The 18183-nt window shown below is 39.8% G+C and overlaps 1 protein-coding gene across 14 annotated transcripts in view; it reads right to left on the minus strand.

Moving 5' to 3' along the window:
* Positions 1-18183, minus strand: part of ARID1B (AT-rich interaction domain 1B) — a 355979-nt gene that overhangs the window by 114537 nt on the left and 223259 nt on the right. For all 14 annotated transcript variants that reach the window (XM_082215164.1, XM_082215169.1, XM_082215163.1 and 11 more), the window contains one exon: positions 4366-4609. In XM_082215164.1, coding sequence (XP_082071290.1) covers positions 4366-4609 — 244 coding nt within the window. The remainder of the gene's footprint in view (positions 1-4365; positions 4610-18183) is intronic.

Below are 18183 nucleotides of genomic sequence, written 5' to 3' on the forward strand. Positions count from 1 at the left end.
GCGAAACTGAGCTATGAAAAATTCAATCTATTTTTCAAAACTTTTTTTAAAAAAAGCATTTTCACAGCTTTTTTTAAATATGTGTATAGATTCCACCAGAATCTCCCCTGCCTTGGAGAATGGCAGAAAGTGAAAGAGACACGTGCTGCAACTTTCCATTTGCTAGCACCTCTGCAAAGAAGAGGATGTTAGGATATTTCCGTTCCACCTTAAAAGGGAGCAGGCTTTGTGAGTCACAGAGTCTGCATATTTCCTGTTCACAGGATGTTTATGCTTTCGTTTTCTCTCTGTGCCTATGACACTGAAGCAGGCAGTCATGTTTTTTCCTTTGTTCTGACCAACACTGAATAAACTTGTAAATATGCTCTTCTGAGGGCATCTTTCACTGTGCAAAAGTCTGCTGATAGAGCGTGCATCAGCTCTGGAATGTGGCAAGTAATTTCTGGAGCTCATGTCGCTAATTGATTGATACTGCGTTTCTATGGGAGGTCGATGGACGTCCGGAGACAGCGTGGGGGCATGATGGCTTTTGTCTCCCTGGCAGTATCCCAACAGAGAAGACCCCGCCATTCTTGCTTCTAGGAAACATAGTGGGCTTGGAAGAGAAATGGTTCAAAAAAAGAAACAAAATACTAGACATATCTGCCACTTTTTACCTTCTCCCCACTGCTGGTGCAAGTAAGACCAGACTCCATGGGCTTGCCCAAGGGGTGAGGGGGCAACATAGGAAGCTGACACCATGGTTGTATCTAGTACACTACTGTCTACACTGACTGGAAGTGGCTTACAGATTTCAAATAGGATTTGAGTCTTTCTAGCCTATCTTGAGATGCTGAGGATTGAACTTGGGGCCTTGTGCATACTAAGCAGGTGCTCTACTATTGAGCGATGACTCTTCCTCAAATAGGTAGATAGGAACAGGCACAAAGGCAGAGGCTTGGGTAGTAAAGCCAAGCTGATATGTGTAGATTCCTGTACGTAGGGAATGCTATCTTCCCTTGTGGAGAAGCCTGGTGCTTACCTGTTCTGTTTGAATGGTAAGATAGAACCTGTTGCTGCTCATGAACTGCTGCTATATGTTGGGGACACAGAGAATGAGAAGTCTGGAAACTGAATTCCCTTATTATCATTATCACAAGGCAGCATGGACTGTAATTCTATATATCTTAATTCACCATTTCACAGATCTGCACATTCTATGCTCCTCAACTTTATGATACCAATTTGATTTGTAAAACTAAACAGTCACGGCCAATTCTGGAGCTTTTTCAGGTGAGCGCTCTGAATATGATTACAGCAGGGCTGAATTAGCATTAAGCTTTATATAAGCAACCAACCACTCAGAGGCTGCCAACCTTTTTTCCTCCCAACAAGGTGCTCACATCTTTAAAAGCTGGCTGGATCAGAGGCAGAAATTGAGCCTACTACTATTACTATTACTATTACTTTTACTATTATTTATCAGCCACCTTACTCACAGAAATGACCTAAAGTGACTTTTAGACACAGTAGAAATACAAACACTAATGACAATAAATACAATCAATAAAAAAGTAAAAACAAACAAACCCACATCTATACAAGTAAGAAATGACTTTTAGACAGGCATATAAAATGTAGGCATACTACACACCATTATATGAAGTTCAACTTGCTCTTCATAGTGTCAGAGAATTGAAAAATAAAGCTACAGTTAAGTGAACAAATGAAATGTTTCCCTTGTATTGCTGTGACGACGTTCTGAAATTTGTAAAACTGCTAAGTAACTGTTTTGTGCATTAGGTGTAACTTTGTCAATTAAATTGTTGTACTGCCAAGGCCAATAAATGTCATTCATGAATCTCAAAAAACAAAACAAAACAAAACAAGCTGCTGTAGAACATTTGACTCCGGAGAGAAGTGAAACCTTTTTAAACATGAGAGATTTTAAAAGGGCGATCATGTCAATTTCACTAATGCATAATCCCTTTGTTAGAGTGGGTTAAAATAACAGCAAAACCAGAACAGACTCAAAAGGTTCCTCTCAAATGAGCTGTCTATTCCTTTGAATATTAAACAAACTGGTTGGGTAAGGCGTATAAGTGCTTGCTATTTACTCTTTGATTTGACTGCATGGGAATGGGTCTTAGTTTATAGTTTCCTAAGATTTAACAACATCCTCTTCCATTACAGACTGCTTGCACTCCCAAGACAATTGGGAGTGGGGGTAGTGTTTACTATTTTGGATAGTTAGTCCACAAAATAATCAGGGCTTGCATCAGGGTGTTTCTGTGGCTACTAAAGCACCTGGTGAACATATAATATTAGGGCTTGAGAGCTGGCCATAGAATCATGCACTCCCAGTCTCTTCCTTTTTACATTTTTGCTTTGTTAGTAAATTGGGAGTTTTAGCCCAGGAGGCAAGCCAAGCTAGCATTCGCTCACTTCTCTGGCATCAGCAATGCATTTTGATGTTCTGCTGTGTCAGCTTCCACTCCTCAGCTCTGGCTGAATTAGAGAGAGTAGTGTACAAGCCTCCTAAATGACATGCATCGTTTTTTACTAGTATTAATATACCAGGACATATAGCATAATAATTTAGTAAAATACGAATCATAAATGAGGAAACCGAAGTATAGATTGTACAGAGATATATGAACGATCTCTCTCCCCTCCACTGGGTGTTTATTTAGAAAGAAAATTTTTAAAACCAAAATCTAAGTTACAGATTGCTAATGTCCCCAAAACACAAATTATACATTGTGGCATTGTTATAAGGAATATGATTTGATAAATTATTTATTCATAAACTTGTAAATGTTGTTATCCTTAATAGTAATTCTCCACTCTGTATTTTATTCCCAGAGTGGAAATGCTGTCAGGGAGCAATTATAGAGAATAATAATAATAATAATAATAATAATATTTATACCCCAACCATCTGGCTGGGTTTCCCCAGCCACTCTGGGGAATTATTATCAGAAATACAGTTTTTGGTCTGCACAGGGGGGGGGGGGAAATGCCTATTGAGTTTTAGGGGATAGTCTAGTATTGGGGCTGTGCCAATGTATTCTAATACTCGCAATGGGTGATCATGAACAACATGGGAGAGAAAATTTGCAATTGGGGAGAAAAGCATTTAAACATTACCTGTGACAGAACAAGCCACTGGGAAGATCATGTGGCAGGTTAGTTGTGTGTGTCCTTTTGATGCTTCTTTAGCTGCCAATTTAATCTCATTTGAGGAAGGAAAGAAGTAAAGGATTCTTTCGTGCCAGCAAGCCCTAGGAATACACCTTTATTTTAACAGCCTTCCCAGAAAGGAACCCCCTGCTACATTTTGGCGTTGTCTTGTCATAGCTATCAGCAACACAACAGCTGCTTGTTTTACAATGACTTGCTAGAGAGAAAATGATACGAAGAAGCCAATCTATGTCACATGGAGATGCTCATAGCAAGACATAACAGGTGGTAATACAAGAGCATTGAGGTCAGAACAAATAAGGTAGGATGAGCAGGAAGAGAAAATTCACTGAAGGCAGTGCCAGATTAAGACCTTTAGAGGCTCTAACAACTTCAAAGATGGTGGTGCTCCCATATACAGTATATCTAATTCAAAATATAAACAATAACAAACTGTAAAATAAAATTTTGCTTTTTGAAATGAAACAAAACCTACAATACAATGGAAAATATTTATTTTTGTATACTTCCAGTTTATATTTGAAGAATTTTCTCCTACTTTTTCTAACTGCAAAACCTTTGATCAGATTCTCAAAACTAATCTTATGTAACACATCTGCTTCTATACTTAGTAGAGATAAGGTCTTCAGCCTGCCTTGCTGTTGTTCTGTTGGTATTTTAAATGTACTTCAACTGGGAAAATGAATGCTCAGCTGAGCAATTTGTGACCATTAATGTTAAAAATCTGGCAACAGAAGATTTCTGTGGTGTTCCCCTTCCCTTGATGCCCTAAGCACGTGCTTATTTGGGCTAATGGCTAATCCAGCCCTGACTGAAGGTAGAGAAAGGTCACATGACAGGAACATTTTAGGACAAGTTGAGTCCCTTCATTCAAGGCCTTGGGATAGTGGAAACCCACAATCAATGTTTTTGAGATGCCAGAGTCCAGTCTGTGTAGCAAACTACCAAGAATACCTCCTGCACAACCCAGTTCTATAATGGCAGTGTGATACTTAATCTTATGTCACAACGTGATAATTCATTTAATGTCTGAATTTAGCACATTGAATTTAGCACATTGAAAATGTGATCTTTGCCCATGATGGGAAAGTGCAAAGCGTATACAAATGCTGAAGGAAACATTTTAAAAACGAAACAGTAGAGGTTAGATGGATTATTTTCTTTTTAAAGCCCACCATTTACCTGGAATACTTGCAGGAGAAATGGGACCAGATCTTGACTGGTTGCTTCCAACGGGAGAGCCCACAGGGGAAGGGGAAGGCCCCCCAGGGATACTGGAGAGATGTGGGGAGGCATGAGGGGAGAAAGGCGACTGTGCCGGGTTGCTCTGCTCCCCTTGACTGCTGGTGGAACCTGATGCACTAACCGCTGAACTCAGTGTTGCTTCAGTTCCTGTGGGCAGGTCATCAATGGAACCCGATAAATCCTGAGAAAAAAGAGGGGAGGGGGAAATTGGTAAAGGAGCAGTTGGAACCAACATCCAAGGCAAAGTATGTGGAACAGCAGAAGATGGTAGGACATTTTTCAATTTGAGACAGATGTCATGGAAACACTGTCTTGAGCTGAAAAGAAGGGGTTAAAATTTTAAACAAATGGGGCACTGTTTGGATTTTCCTCACACCACCCCACAATATAAAGGCATAACAAATGTGCAACACACACTCAGATATTTCATATTTCCCAGGAAGTCAAGGCAGTTACGAGGGGAAATGCATTCACATTTCAATTTCCCTTATTTCTTACTACAATGTGGCTGCAAGTTAGACCTTTGCTTAAACTCCAGTGAATCACTCATGGAGCTCTATATATATATATTACCTGGGTTTCTAGGACACTTACAGGTGTCCATTTGTGCATATTTTAGTGTTCTCAGCATTTTATTTTGCCATTTATTAGATGACTATCCTGTACAATTATTTATCCTATTAACCCATTTATACATGGTGAGTTTTTGAATATGATGCTCGTGCTGCAGTACAGTACTTTTATTCACTTTAAAATCAGATAGAAAAAGCAAGACCCAAATCCCTTAGCAAATTACATTAATGGAAGATTTGTTCTGGTGTGCTGCTTACATACCACTATAGTAAATACAGTGAGCTCATTTAAAATACCCCTCAGGCTTCAGGGGTTCCATCTTTATTTATTTATTTTCCATAACCACAAGGCATAATATTGGAAACATAGCAATCACTTCTGCTATACCAACAGAACACAAAGTTATGGCAAGTAGTGAATTTATGCCAGTTGCACCAGTGGTGTACAATCATAATGCCAGTGAAATAGGAAAAAATGCACAGAGCTGGCAGAGTGGAGTCCTATGTTACTTCAAAGGTTATTCTCACTCTTAACGATGACATAACAGAAAATGGTGGCATAATAAAAACATTCCATTGGATCACAGAATCATAGAATCAAATGCAAACGCTTCCTCATTTCCTTGTCTGTCACCCAGCCACATCAAAGGATACAATTCCGACTAATTCAGAAGCCAATCTATGAATACCAGAAAGAAAAAACAGATCTCATATAGAATTTTTTGTGGCATGTGGCTGTGAATGCACAAATGAAAGCTCTGGTGATGGAAAACATGGTGACAGGGAACGTAATGCATGAGAAGACTTAGGGTGCATTTAGGTACTCTGTTGGATTTTGTTTTAACCCACCACGCACCTCATCTCCATTGTTGTAATTGGGGTTGCAAAAGTGAAGCATCCCCTACTCTGACAGGCTAAGCTTGAGAGGTGGGCTTAGCAGATCATCAAAGTGCTGAGCCGGCCCTTTGCAAGGAGCACAGGGCTTGCAAAGAGCCCTGCTGGATTTGGTCATGGTTTGGAGGAAACAGCTTTGGTAATCAGGTCCGCAGGCTGGAGGTTCTCTGCCCCCTGTCTAAACTACGTGGCCCCTCCAAGGTTTAAGAGAGGGCATACTTCCCACCCTGGAGATAACAGGGATTGGACCTAGGACCTTCTGCATGCTCTGACACTGAATTATGGCCCTTCCCCTAATTCAACTAATGTCGTACAATGCCTTCCATGCACAGGTACCCTGGGGAAACTGTCGATGAGCAAAGCTATGGCTGGTTGGTGCCAGTGGAGTTGGCAGATTCTATTGGCACTGTTTTACTTAATCCATTGCTGCTGAGAGTAAATAGGACATAGTGTTAAAGGATTCCAGCACATTATATTTGTATTCAGATATAACAGGGAGAAACATTAGCTTCTGGCCCTACAGATGTTGTAGGACTACAAATCCCAGCATCCCAGACCATTGTCAGTGCTGGTTGGGCCTGCTTAGAGACAAAGTCCGGCACATCAGGAGGGTGACAGGTTAGCCACTCCTGATTTAAAAAGCATTCTTTGCTTGTGTGTGTACAGAAATGGGTTATGACTCTGCAAGCCCAGCATCTGTTCCTGATATTTCTCAAAATGCTAAACCATGATAGGCTAGTGGATAGAATGCTCATATATATATATGTATGCATCACTCTCAGGTGATATATGTATGCTCATATATATATATATGGCTCTGTTCCAGTAACAAGAAGCCGAAAGCACCAGCCTGAAGATGACGAGTGAGACCTCGTCGAAACGTCGCACAGACACCCCGACTCTTACACGGGAAGACACCCGAAGACACCAAAACCTGCATTCCTGTACCCGTGAAAATCTACGAAAGCATATATATATATATATATATATATATATATATATATATATATATATAAGGTTCAGCACTAAAATCAGTATATTTACTTCCACGTAATGGGCACAATCTAAGGAGGCTACCTTGTGCCATCAAATGAGAACACAACTGTTCTTTGTGCCTATGTCCGTCACAGCAGGCAATGGTGGCCAAACTATCTGTTTCCTGGCCCTTGTGGATGTTGTGGAGCATTCATGAATCTCCCCTGAGAGTGATGCATCTGTGAAGCCAGCTCACACAAGCGCTTTGCTGATGAACTAGAGCATGGGTAGGCAAACTAAGGCCCAATCGCCTTCTAAATCCGGCCTGCAGACAGTCTGGGAATCAGCGTGTTTTTACATGAGTAGAATGTGTCCTTTTATTTCAAATGCATCTCTGGGTTATTTGTGGGGCATAGGAATTTGTTCACACACCCCCATATAGTCCGGTCCCCCACAAGGTCTGAGGGACAGTGGACCGGCCCCCTGCTGAAAAAGTTTGCTGACCCCTGAACAAGAGCACCTGTTTTGGGTTGGGGGTCAATGCATTCAGCACTAGGATATACAACAATACGAGTATGAGTAGCACACGCTATAGGGCCAAAGGGGTAAACATTGTTAGCATGCCACATTGGGAATGCTTTTCAGTAGAAGAAGATAAAGAAAATATTTTCGTTGAATTTGTGAAATGCAAAATCCAAGTAACATTCTTCATGTCACAAAACTCTGATGAATGTGTACTACTATTGAAAAAGCCTTTTTAAGCTTAACAAGTTTCATTTGTAATGAAGACACATTTTCACCTCACAGAATCTTCTACCCAGGATCTTCTTTTGTAATTAAAGTTTATTCTTTTAAATAGGAATACTGACGTATCTGCAATTGATACTTTTAAGTTATTATGCAGTGTTTTAGATAGAGCTGTGGTATATGCCAGGATCAATTCAATTAAGAAAATGAGTTTTTGTGAATTATTTGAACTTGGCAATCAGGTGCAGTGAAGTCAGAAATTCATGAAGCAGTAATTTCAGCATATTAAGAGATATATGTTCAGTATGTATTTTAAAAATGATTGCTAATTATTATGTATAAAATCATGATGGAATACTTTGATAAAGCAGAGGGGTGTTTTTTTCTAGAGAAGAATATTTGGCCTATTGATAAACATTTACACTAAGTTTTGTTTTCATGTAATAAAGGGCATTCTTTGACAAAGTCAAATATATAACAAATGCAACAGAAACTGCTGATAAAACAAGTACAGGCTACAAAGAATATAATAAAATATGAAAACAAACTCCCTCTAGATAGGTTCAGTTGCTTAAAATGAATACCGATCTTGTGCATTGTAAAAAAAGAAAAAGAAAGAAATCATGTGCCCCCAAGGGAAACATGTTACAATAATGCACAATATGGCTTTTAGGGTAGCCATTCCATTCAGACAGCATCCAAGAAATTGATAACATTTTTTTGAACTGCAGGTAACCTGTTTTATAAGGCCAAGTAATGTTTGAAAATGTTATTAAGTATGTAACATACCGAAGGATAAAATGATTTGCAGTTCAGGGATAAAGGCAATACCCAAGAGTCCACTGTAATGCAACCATTTATCTTTGACTCCCTCAGTGAACGCATATGAGGAGGAAAGCTTGAAGGGAGGGGGAAGGTATATAGAGTGGCTTTTTCCTCCCCCCATCAGGTCACATTACGGCTTCTCATTTTACTAATCCCCCATGGGGGTGGAGTGACTGACAAGTCCCAGGCATTTCCTCAAGTGCCTGCCTTCAAGGGATTTCCTCACAAATCTGACACAGCTCATTCATAAAATCAAAAGGGGCACACGTGATGCCGTTCTGCATGAAGAGCTATACCGTGTCCAAAGAAGAAGAAGCAGGGGCTGGGGAGTGAAGAGCAAGCAAGCACAGCTTTCAAATGCTTTATGCTCTCTTTTAAAAACTATCGCTATCCAACCCACCGGTATGTCATTCTCCATAAAAATAAACCAGAAGGATTTCTTTCCCACACTGGATAAAACTACAAGGCTAACTTGCAGCTCATTTAACTTCTCATGGAAAGAAATTAGTACAGAAAAAAGCATGGTTTTTTTTGCTGAGGAAAAAAAGCCAGCTCTCTTCACAAGTGAATCAATATATTTATTCTCTCCTGATCAAATGTAAAACTGGCATATATGAAACACAACTGCACAAGATAATATTCCTCACATGGTAATAATATTTGTGTTAATCCTATGTGTAATTCAATACATATTATAAACATCTGCATGCAACTTGCCACGTGTATATGTGGCAATAAACTATTACCAAAAAATTGTGTACAAGTTGATATACATGCATTTCTCAGATATGAAAACCTACTCGTATGATTTCCTAGACATGTACTTTCGTAAGAAAATTAAATGTCTGTGTACATATAGTGCTTCATACAGCAGCAGTTATATGTACTATAAAAGGTAAAAAGGTAAAGGTACCCCTGCCCAAACGGGCCAGTCTTGCCAGACTCTGGGGTTTGTGCGCCCATCTCACATCTATTGGCCGGGGGCCAGCGCTGTCCGGAGACACTTCCGGGTCACGTGGCCAGCGTGACAACGCTGCTCTGGCGAGCCAGAGCCGCACACGGAACGCCGTTTACCTTCCCGCTGGTAAGCGGTACCTATTTATCTACTTGCCCCGGGGGTGCTTTCGAACTGCTAGGTTGGCAGGCGCTGGGACCGAGCAGCGGGAGCGCACCCCGCCGCGGGGATTCGAACCGCCGACCTTTCGATCGGCAAGCCCTAGGCGCTGAGGCTTTAGCCCACAGCGCCACCCGCGTCCCTTATATGTACTATACATACAAACAAACAATATACATATAGTAGTACTATCCTCCGTGGACGCGGGTGGCGCTGTGGGTAGTCGCCTAGGACTTGCCAACTGCTTGGTCGGCGGTTCGAATCCCCGCTGCAGGGTGCGCTCCCGTCGTTCGGTCCCAGCGCCTGCCAACCTAGCAGTTCGAAAGCACCCCCGGGTGCAAGTAGATAAATAGGGACCGCTTACCAGCGGGAAGGTAAACGGCATTCCGTGTGCTGCGCTGGCACGCCAGATGCAGCTTATCACGCTGGCCACGTGACCCGGAAGTGTCTGCGGACAGTGCTGGCTCCCGGCCTATAGAGTGAGATGAGCGCACAACCCTAGAGTCTGGCAAGACTGGCCCGTACGGGCAGGGGTACCTTTACCTTTAGTACTATCCTCCTCCTCTCTCTCTGTCACATATACACACAATCACATATAATATGTAATAAAAAACAGAATACACACATCAGCCAAACTTCCTTTCACCTTTTTATGTACTCTGCCATATTCAAAATTAAGTGCATTTTGCCTTTACTGTTTTCAAGATGGTGACTTTACAAAAACCTGTAACATTCTATTTCTGTTTCTCACACTATATATAGAGAAATGACACTGCCACCTAGTCAAGTTACATTTACAATTCAGAGATATGAATAGCAAAAGCAACAATTCTTTCCTGTTGACAATGATTATAGTAACATAACAGGTGAACATAGCAAATTATTCAATATGAGAGGTTTGTTTTTATGTTTGTGTCACTGTATGTATTAGCCTCTTTATGCACACATACATTTTCAAAATCAATAGTATATTTATTTGTCACAAACCTATTTAACCATATATGTGTGCCAAGTTAATGTTTTGTTGTTGTTTAGTCGTTTAGTCGTGTCCGACTCTTCGTGACCCCATGGACCAGAGCACGCCAGGCACTTCTGTCCTCCACTGCCTCCCGCAGTTTGATCAAACTCATGCTAGTAGCTTCAAGAACACCATCCAACCATCTCATTCTCTGTCGTCCCCTTCTCCTTGTGCCCTCCATCTTTCCCAACATCAGGGTCTTTTCCAGGGAGTCCTCTCTTCTCATGAGGTGGCCAAAGTATTGGAGCCTCAGCTTCACGATCTGTCCTTCCAGTGAGCACTCAGGGCTGATTTCCTTCAGAATGGAGAGGTTTGATCTTCTTGCAGTCCATGGGACTCTCAAGAGTCTCCTCCAGCACCATAATTCAAAAGCATCAATTCTTCGGCGATCAGCCTTCTTTATGGTCCAGCTCTCACTTCCATACATCACTACTGGGAAAACCAAGAAGCAAATAAGAGAAGTAGCTTAAGCACTAAGCTACTCCACAGTAGCTTAAACAGGGAGCCTTGTTAATGAAGAAGCTTTGTAACTAATACTTCTCCAGAGGACAATTTAGTCAGCAGGGCACCAACTCTATTCTTCTTTTATAAGTACAATCAGATCTACAATGCCTGTAAAGAACAAAGAGACCTTACTTACTGCATCTCATTCAAACCAAGACACCTTCAAGCTACAGTGCTTCCATTTATCTTTTGGAAACTTGGCAGATTGGGTAATTGCAGGGATCCTTAAAGGGAAGGAAGTCCCCATACATCCCCAAAGGCATGCCCAAAGAGTCTGCTTGATTCTCAGAGGATGCATTTGGCAAGGCACTGGTTTCCTGGGAATAAGAACTGCTGACTACTATTCTTTTTTTTTAATATATCCGTTTGTTTCATGTACACAGTGCATTTCTTCTTATTTTATTTTAGTGCTTTGCTTAGGGTTAAAACTTTGGGACTGAGTTGGAAGGGGTATCTATCTATCTACCTACCTACCTATCTATCTATCTGCTACCCCAAAGATGTGTCAGCCTGTGCTTTATGTTAGTCATTATACCATGACCAGGTCCTCAAAGCTAGTTTACAGATAAAAGCTTTACTGTAACCAAGTCATTCCTGTTCAGGATTTATACTTCTTAGTAAGGGTGTTATCTTCGGCTATCTCCTCTTTACTCTTCTGCTTCCAACCACGCACAACCTTTATTCTTGTCCATGTGACAAGTACAAGAGCAAAAAAGAAGAGGATCATGTGGCGTTTAGGATTATAATATTATGCCTTCCTGGTGGTACACGATCTTATCAGACTTCAACAGGAGAGTCACTCTCGAAATAACTCACAGACTTGCAATTGTAGCACAGTCAGCAGGGGAAGTTTGTTGGCAGTAAACACTGTACAGAGAATCAGGAAACCCAAGGTTACTCACCAGAGAATTTGAGGGGAGGGAAAGTGACACAGAAACACACAGAAACACACTTCTTATGATAAGTAAAGCAACATGCTCAAAGAACATTCCTAGAAATCCGCCTTGATTACATTTCATTGTAATAAGTCATTTCCACTGAAGCCAGCCAAATACAGTAGCACTGTTACTATGCTTTCTCCTCCTTTTTTAAAGGAAGGAAGGAAGTGCTCCCCATGTTTGTAATAATAGAAACAATTCAGTGCATTATAAAATAAAATCAGCCATAAACAAAGCAGCATACCATCCTACATAATAAGGAAAGCACAACACCTAGAAAAGATTAAATATAAGATTGTAGCCATGATTAGCCATGTAGCATTTGGTCAATACCAATTTGCCTTCAGCACCAATATACAGTTATCAGCCTAATTATACAGAAATACCCCATCACAGACAATAAATTACCGCATCTCTTTTGATTTAAGAATTTAGTTCTACATGGTATTGAGCAAGTACATCACTAAAGTCAGTCACACTCTACTTTATGTATTCTTCAAGTTCAATGGCAAATGTGTACAAATACTAGTGACAGCACAAATTCACACGAAGGCACAAAGAATGTGACCAGAATATGCACAGGGAAATTTGCACCTTGACTGGTCAAGAAGCATAGTCTTCAAGTGATATCAGATAATGTACAAAAGCTGACAACTTTAATTAAGTAATATACACAGAGACCTGTCAAAGGATGGATTCTCTACTTGGGAACTTTTTATATTTCCTAGGCAGTGCAGAAAATTGGCAGGAAAGCTATTCCTATTTCTGAAACATTTCTGATCAATTCACATTTTCCAACATTTGTTGGCCATTATCCATACTGACCCGGTAATGTGTTAAATTCTCTCCGGATACTGAATGTCATTATTCAGTATTTATGAATTTCTGTAGTCAGCATTTATGGACATTCTTCTGTCCACTCGTTATTATTATAATTTTTTTAAATGGTACTGTGTCCATGAGATTGTGAACCATTATTTAAAGTTAGCATTTGAATGCCTTGCCAGAGAGGCAGTATATATTAAATAAACTCAGATTAACCCTTATATGTATCTAAAAAGCTGTCTGTAGCATTCAGAAATAGAAACACACAGTCAGGATCTTTCCAGTAATGTTTAGAAGTCATAGGGATAACAGAAACCAGCACATGTAATGCTCATTTAATGCTGACAGTTTAGCTAACAAGCACACACCCCTAGTGGAAAACACTACAATAAATCAATTTAAATTCATCCATGTTTGTAATCCATGTTTGCCACCTTTTACTACAAAGCAGCAGCTAACAGTGTTTGTCGAGAAATCTTAAAATACCCTTCTGGTTTAATTGTCTAGACAGTAAGTTAGCTAACAGCATTTTTAATTTCCTGTGTAACTGAAAAAAGGAATACAAATATTCAAAAATGCAAGCGGGAAAATCATAAATTTAGATATACTGCCTTGCTCTAACATTTTTACAAATCTGATTAAAATTAAAAACTGAAGATGTACACAGATTTCTCACTATGTGGTGAGGTTTTCCTTTTCCTTAAAAAATAATAATAAATTGAATGTGTAATTTCATCCACAGGAGCCAATTCTCTAGAATATATATCCAGGGAGGGACTCTTTCTTCATACCTACTGAAACAGTTATAGATTTTAGAAGGAAAAAGATACCATGGCGTACCTTGCAGTTATACCGGTAATCTTACAGATCTCAACAAGAATTACATATAGGCTTAGGTATGATGATCCCACCAATGGTCCTTGTGTCAGGGGCATTCTTTAGTCATGATTCATTTGGAGAGCACAGTGGTACCTCGGGTTAAGTACTTAATTCGTTCTGGAGGTCTGTTCTTAACCTGAAACTGTTCTTAACCTGAAGCACCACTTTAGCTAATGGGGCCTCCTGCTGCCGCCGCGCCAACAGAGCACAATTTCTGTTCTCATCCTGAAGCAAAGTTCTTAACCCAAGGTAATATTTCTACGTTAGCGGAGTCTGTAACCTGAAGTGTATGTAACCTGAAGCGTATGTAATCCGAGGTACCACTGTATCTGAAATGCACAAGGGAGTTTCTGTAGAAAGATGTTCTCCTTTTACACTTTTTTGGGAGGGGCAATATTAAATATAAGAAATAATTTATCCTTCTTTAAGAACCCAAATAATTATCTGGATTTTGTATTTCTGTAGTGTTGGCCTAACAATGAAAACAGATTCAGGACTAAACTATGGTAAGAACTGGCTCAAATTAAGCCATTTTTTATATTTTTAATGGAGCTGCTCTGATTCTGCTACAGTTTTGTCCAGAATTCTGGAACCCAATGAGAAGAGAATTCTAAAGGGCTTGAGGTACATAAAGAAGATACTTGGAAAACATAGCTTCCAACCTATGAAACAATAAATTCTTATGACCCATATGCTATTAAAAACAAATCCGTAAAGCCTACTAAGAACCATAAGCACACCAGATTTAAGTACTGCCTGACATATATCCCTTTTTTAATACTAGAAAGTATAAAGAATACACATTTAAAGTAGAAAACAACAGTAGCACAATATGTTTCAAAGTAGAGTCTTACTTCTAAAAAAACCCGTTTATCATGTACAGTGGTGCCTCACAAGACGAAATTAATTTGTTCCGCGAGTTTTGTCGTCTTGCGATTTTTTTCGTCTTGCGAAGCACGGTGTCGGGAAAGTTTTGGGAAAGCTTCAAAAATCACCAAAGTCTTTAAAAACCTCAAAAAAGGCTACCACACCGCGTTCTATGAGTTGCTCCTCGAAGTCAAGTCGCAACTGTATTAACGGTGTTAAGAAAAAGGAAACAAACTTGCAAGACGTTTCCGTCTTGCGAAGCAAGCCCATAGGGAAAATCGTCTTGCGAAGCAGCTCAAAAAACAAAAAACCCTTTCGTCTAGCGAGTTTTTTGTCTTGCGAGGCATTCGTCTTGCGAGGTACCACTGTACAATTTTGGAAATAATAACAATAGGATGAATCATTTGGAATCATGTGTTCTTTTACATTATATTACAACAACATACTATAAACTAGACACAACCAGTATTCTATAGCAACTGCAAACAAATTAGCACATTAAAAAATTTACTCAGTATCTACCAAAAACACAGAAAATCTACTTAGATGCAGGTGTGTTATATAACCTGGAGGAGAGTGCCAGCATTGCTTAGCTTCAGTGAATGAAGCCTTTCTGGGCATTCCATCCTCAAAGCTCTATAACTGCCACCTTGAAAACAGCATCATTCCATTTTGATCGGAGCAGCTAATGGAGGTGGAAGCTGAAAGGTTTTGCCAAATAAATAAAAAAATACTCTGCTTTGTTAATCTCTCTCTCTCTCTCACGAATCATAGAGTTGGAAAGGACACCAAGGGTCATCTAGTCCAACCCCTGTTCTCTCTCTATATATATATTTATGTGTGTGTGCATGTACGCACACTTTGTTATCAGATTTATACTAGTAAATGACGTGAGATGGTCAGTCACCAGCAAAAATGCTTAAAGGGATTTCACAAATTCATGGCCTATCACGAGTAACGCAGACACAGATGACCAAATAGTGGAAACAAGCAATCCTCTTTCACCATGCTATACTGGGATATTCTATTACCCTACCCCACCCTACACAGAAAGAAATCACTCAAGTCTAATTCTCATGATCAAGAAATTAAAGGTATTGCAGACTGAAACCAAGCCACTCTCACCTTTTCTGACAGGCACCCTCAACATCCCATGGCTCCTGGGCTATTTGCTGCCTCTATCTTTCTTTTAAATTTAAATTTACAGGCTAATATGCTGGGGACATCTGTGCATAGCATAAAATCACTGTCATATTGCTAGGAATAGGGTAATCATATTCGGTATTAGAAGAACCAGGTGTGGACTTGCAGCCAACTGTTGTAGTGCACCCACAGCCCTTAAGAGGAGTGCTTCTCTGTAGGATTTCAGACACCCTTGAACAGGAATCTTGCAGTGTTATTTGAGGCTCACAAAGGGAAGGCTTCTGGAGGGAGGGTTCTTTTAATGTTTAATGTCTATCTTTTATGGACCTCAAAGCACACTGAAGGACAGCATGGTCCTGCACCCTCCCCTTTATTCATGTAATTCTGGATCAGTGATCAGGATAAATGTCACAGATCAGTGGCTGAGCTATTTTTCAGGCACAATTGCCTCATCTTACTTTTTGACACAGTGAAGACATCTTTACTACAGCAAAATAATGATGATCAGGATAAGGTCTAAACACTTCACTAATCTACCAGAGAGATTTTCTTTTTCAACTTAAGGATTTTTCTTAGGTCAAAGTTCAAAAAGTCCTGCTACATATAATGTTTATGATGGCATGGGGGGGTTTAACAAATATATTCATTCCCCTTATTGATGATATTCAAACAGGAGTGGTGCTATGAACCCAAAATCACGCTTACTGATGTACAAGACACAGGTATGATTCTGCTTGTGTATTCTTGTTTGCAGACGCACAAAAATAAGTCGGGAAAAACTTTTAGGGGGGAATCCAAAAACAGGCTAATGAAGACTGAGCATGCTCAGTAGCCACCAGAATGATGATTGAGGGAAGAATGGAAAACTGGCACAGGGAAGAATGGAATGTTTGTAATTCTAAACTGGGAGCATTCTGTACTGCAACATTTTGTTGCTGGACTTATTTCCTTAGCCGTGCTATATTTGAAAATCAATAAATATTGTTAAATAAGCACACCACAGGAAGAAGAGCAATGATTCTCGTCACCTTAAAAACTAACCATTTTTTTATTCATCCTATGAAGTAGGCTTGGCTCCACAAACACTTAAGTCATAATAAATCTGTTTGTCTTTAAGACGCCACAAAACTTTTCTTCTTTTTCTTTAAGGGCCTAACACTGTTACCCTTCTAGTAATTAATACAGTGAGAGGAATACATACCAAACAGCATTACAATAGCAATCCACAATTATTACAATACTTAAAATAGCAATCCAAATATACAACTGTTTATTTCAATAATATTTACACTGTAACATTACAAATTCATTACAAGCTACACACTATCAACTACAAACACTAACATAATGTCAACTGATATTTTTATCAATTGTTACCAAACACAAAGTGGAGTAAGATATGATCAAACTGCCCAATACTGTCAGGTATTAATAAATAGCTATTAGATATACAGTAAATGGTGATAAGTAAGATTAGGAATAAACACCCCACACATCATTCAAAATAAAATATTAGGAAGTTTCAGCAAAACAGAATAAAAACACATTTCTTCATTCTCCTGTTCTTGATGTTCTGAATTTGAGGAGCTGGGCAAACATGCTCACTTGCTTGGTAATTGTTGTTCCATAATAGAGGTGTTGCTCGAACATTTACCCTTAACCCCTTGATGGCTCTTGTCAGGATAAAGGGATTAGGTTTGTGCAAGTGAGGCATAGTTCCTATTGTAGTCCTGCCCTCTCTTAATGTAATTTGCCTTGTGACTTTATAGGCTCCAGCTAAGGAAGCCCCATATATAACATTGCCAAATTATTCCCTGCAAATAACACAACAAATATCAGGAATTACAAAAGGTGCATTCCGCCAATTTCCTACCTCCTATTTTGAATTGTGCTTTTCCAAATTAAAAAGTGTGTTGAAGCAACAAGCAAGACTTCTGAATTAAGCAAAGGGGTAAATAAAAATGAAAAGCTATGTAAAACCAGAAGCAATCATGCCAATCTGCTAGGAGCTGAACCACTGCCAGTTAGTGGGCCTCGGGGCTCCATAGGATTTCTCAACATAGTGCCAAACTACAGCAATATTGTTATGGCTAGAGAGGAATTTCTCACAAGAGCTAACAGAGGCAGAAGGTCATAAATAAACACAGCAGGATTGCCTTGTCAGTTCTCATTATTAGCGCTGCAGGCACTTGCTTTTCTATGGGCTGCTTGCAGGTTCATTTAAGTATAAGTGCTCCTCCTCAGAATTTCACATGCTCATAAATAAAGAAAGCATTTCTTAGCCTGGGAAATGAAAGAGCGTGCATGTGTGAATGGGTGGGCGGATAGACTTTTGCACACATACACACACTGCAGAGGAAGCTGAAATTTAGGCAAACGCTAAGCCAGAACTGTAACATTCTTTCACTGTGGCCTTCATTATAACTCACACGCCTCTGACAGACCTCAGCCATA

Source organism: Podarcis vaucheri (assembly GCF_965113315.1).
Source record: "Podarcis vaucheri genome assembly, chromosome: 3".
NCBI classification, from domain to species: domain Eukaryota; kingdom Metazoa; phylum Chordata; class Lepidosauria; order Squamata; family Lacertidae; genus Podarcis; species Podarcis vaucheri.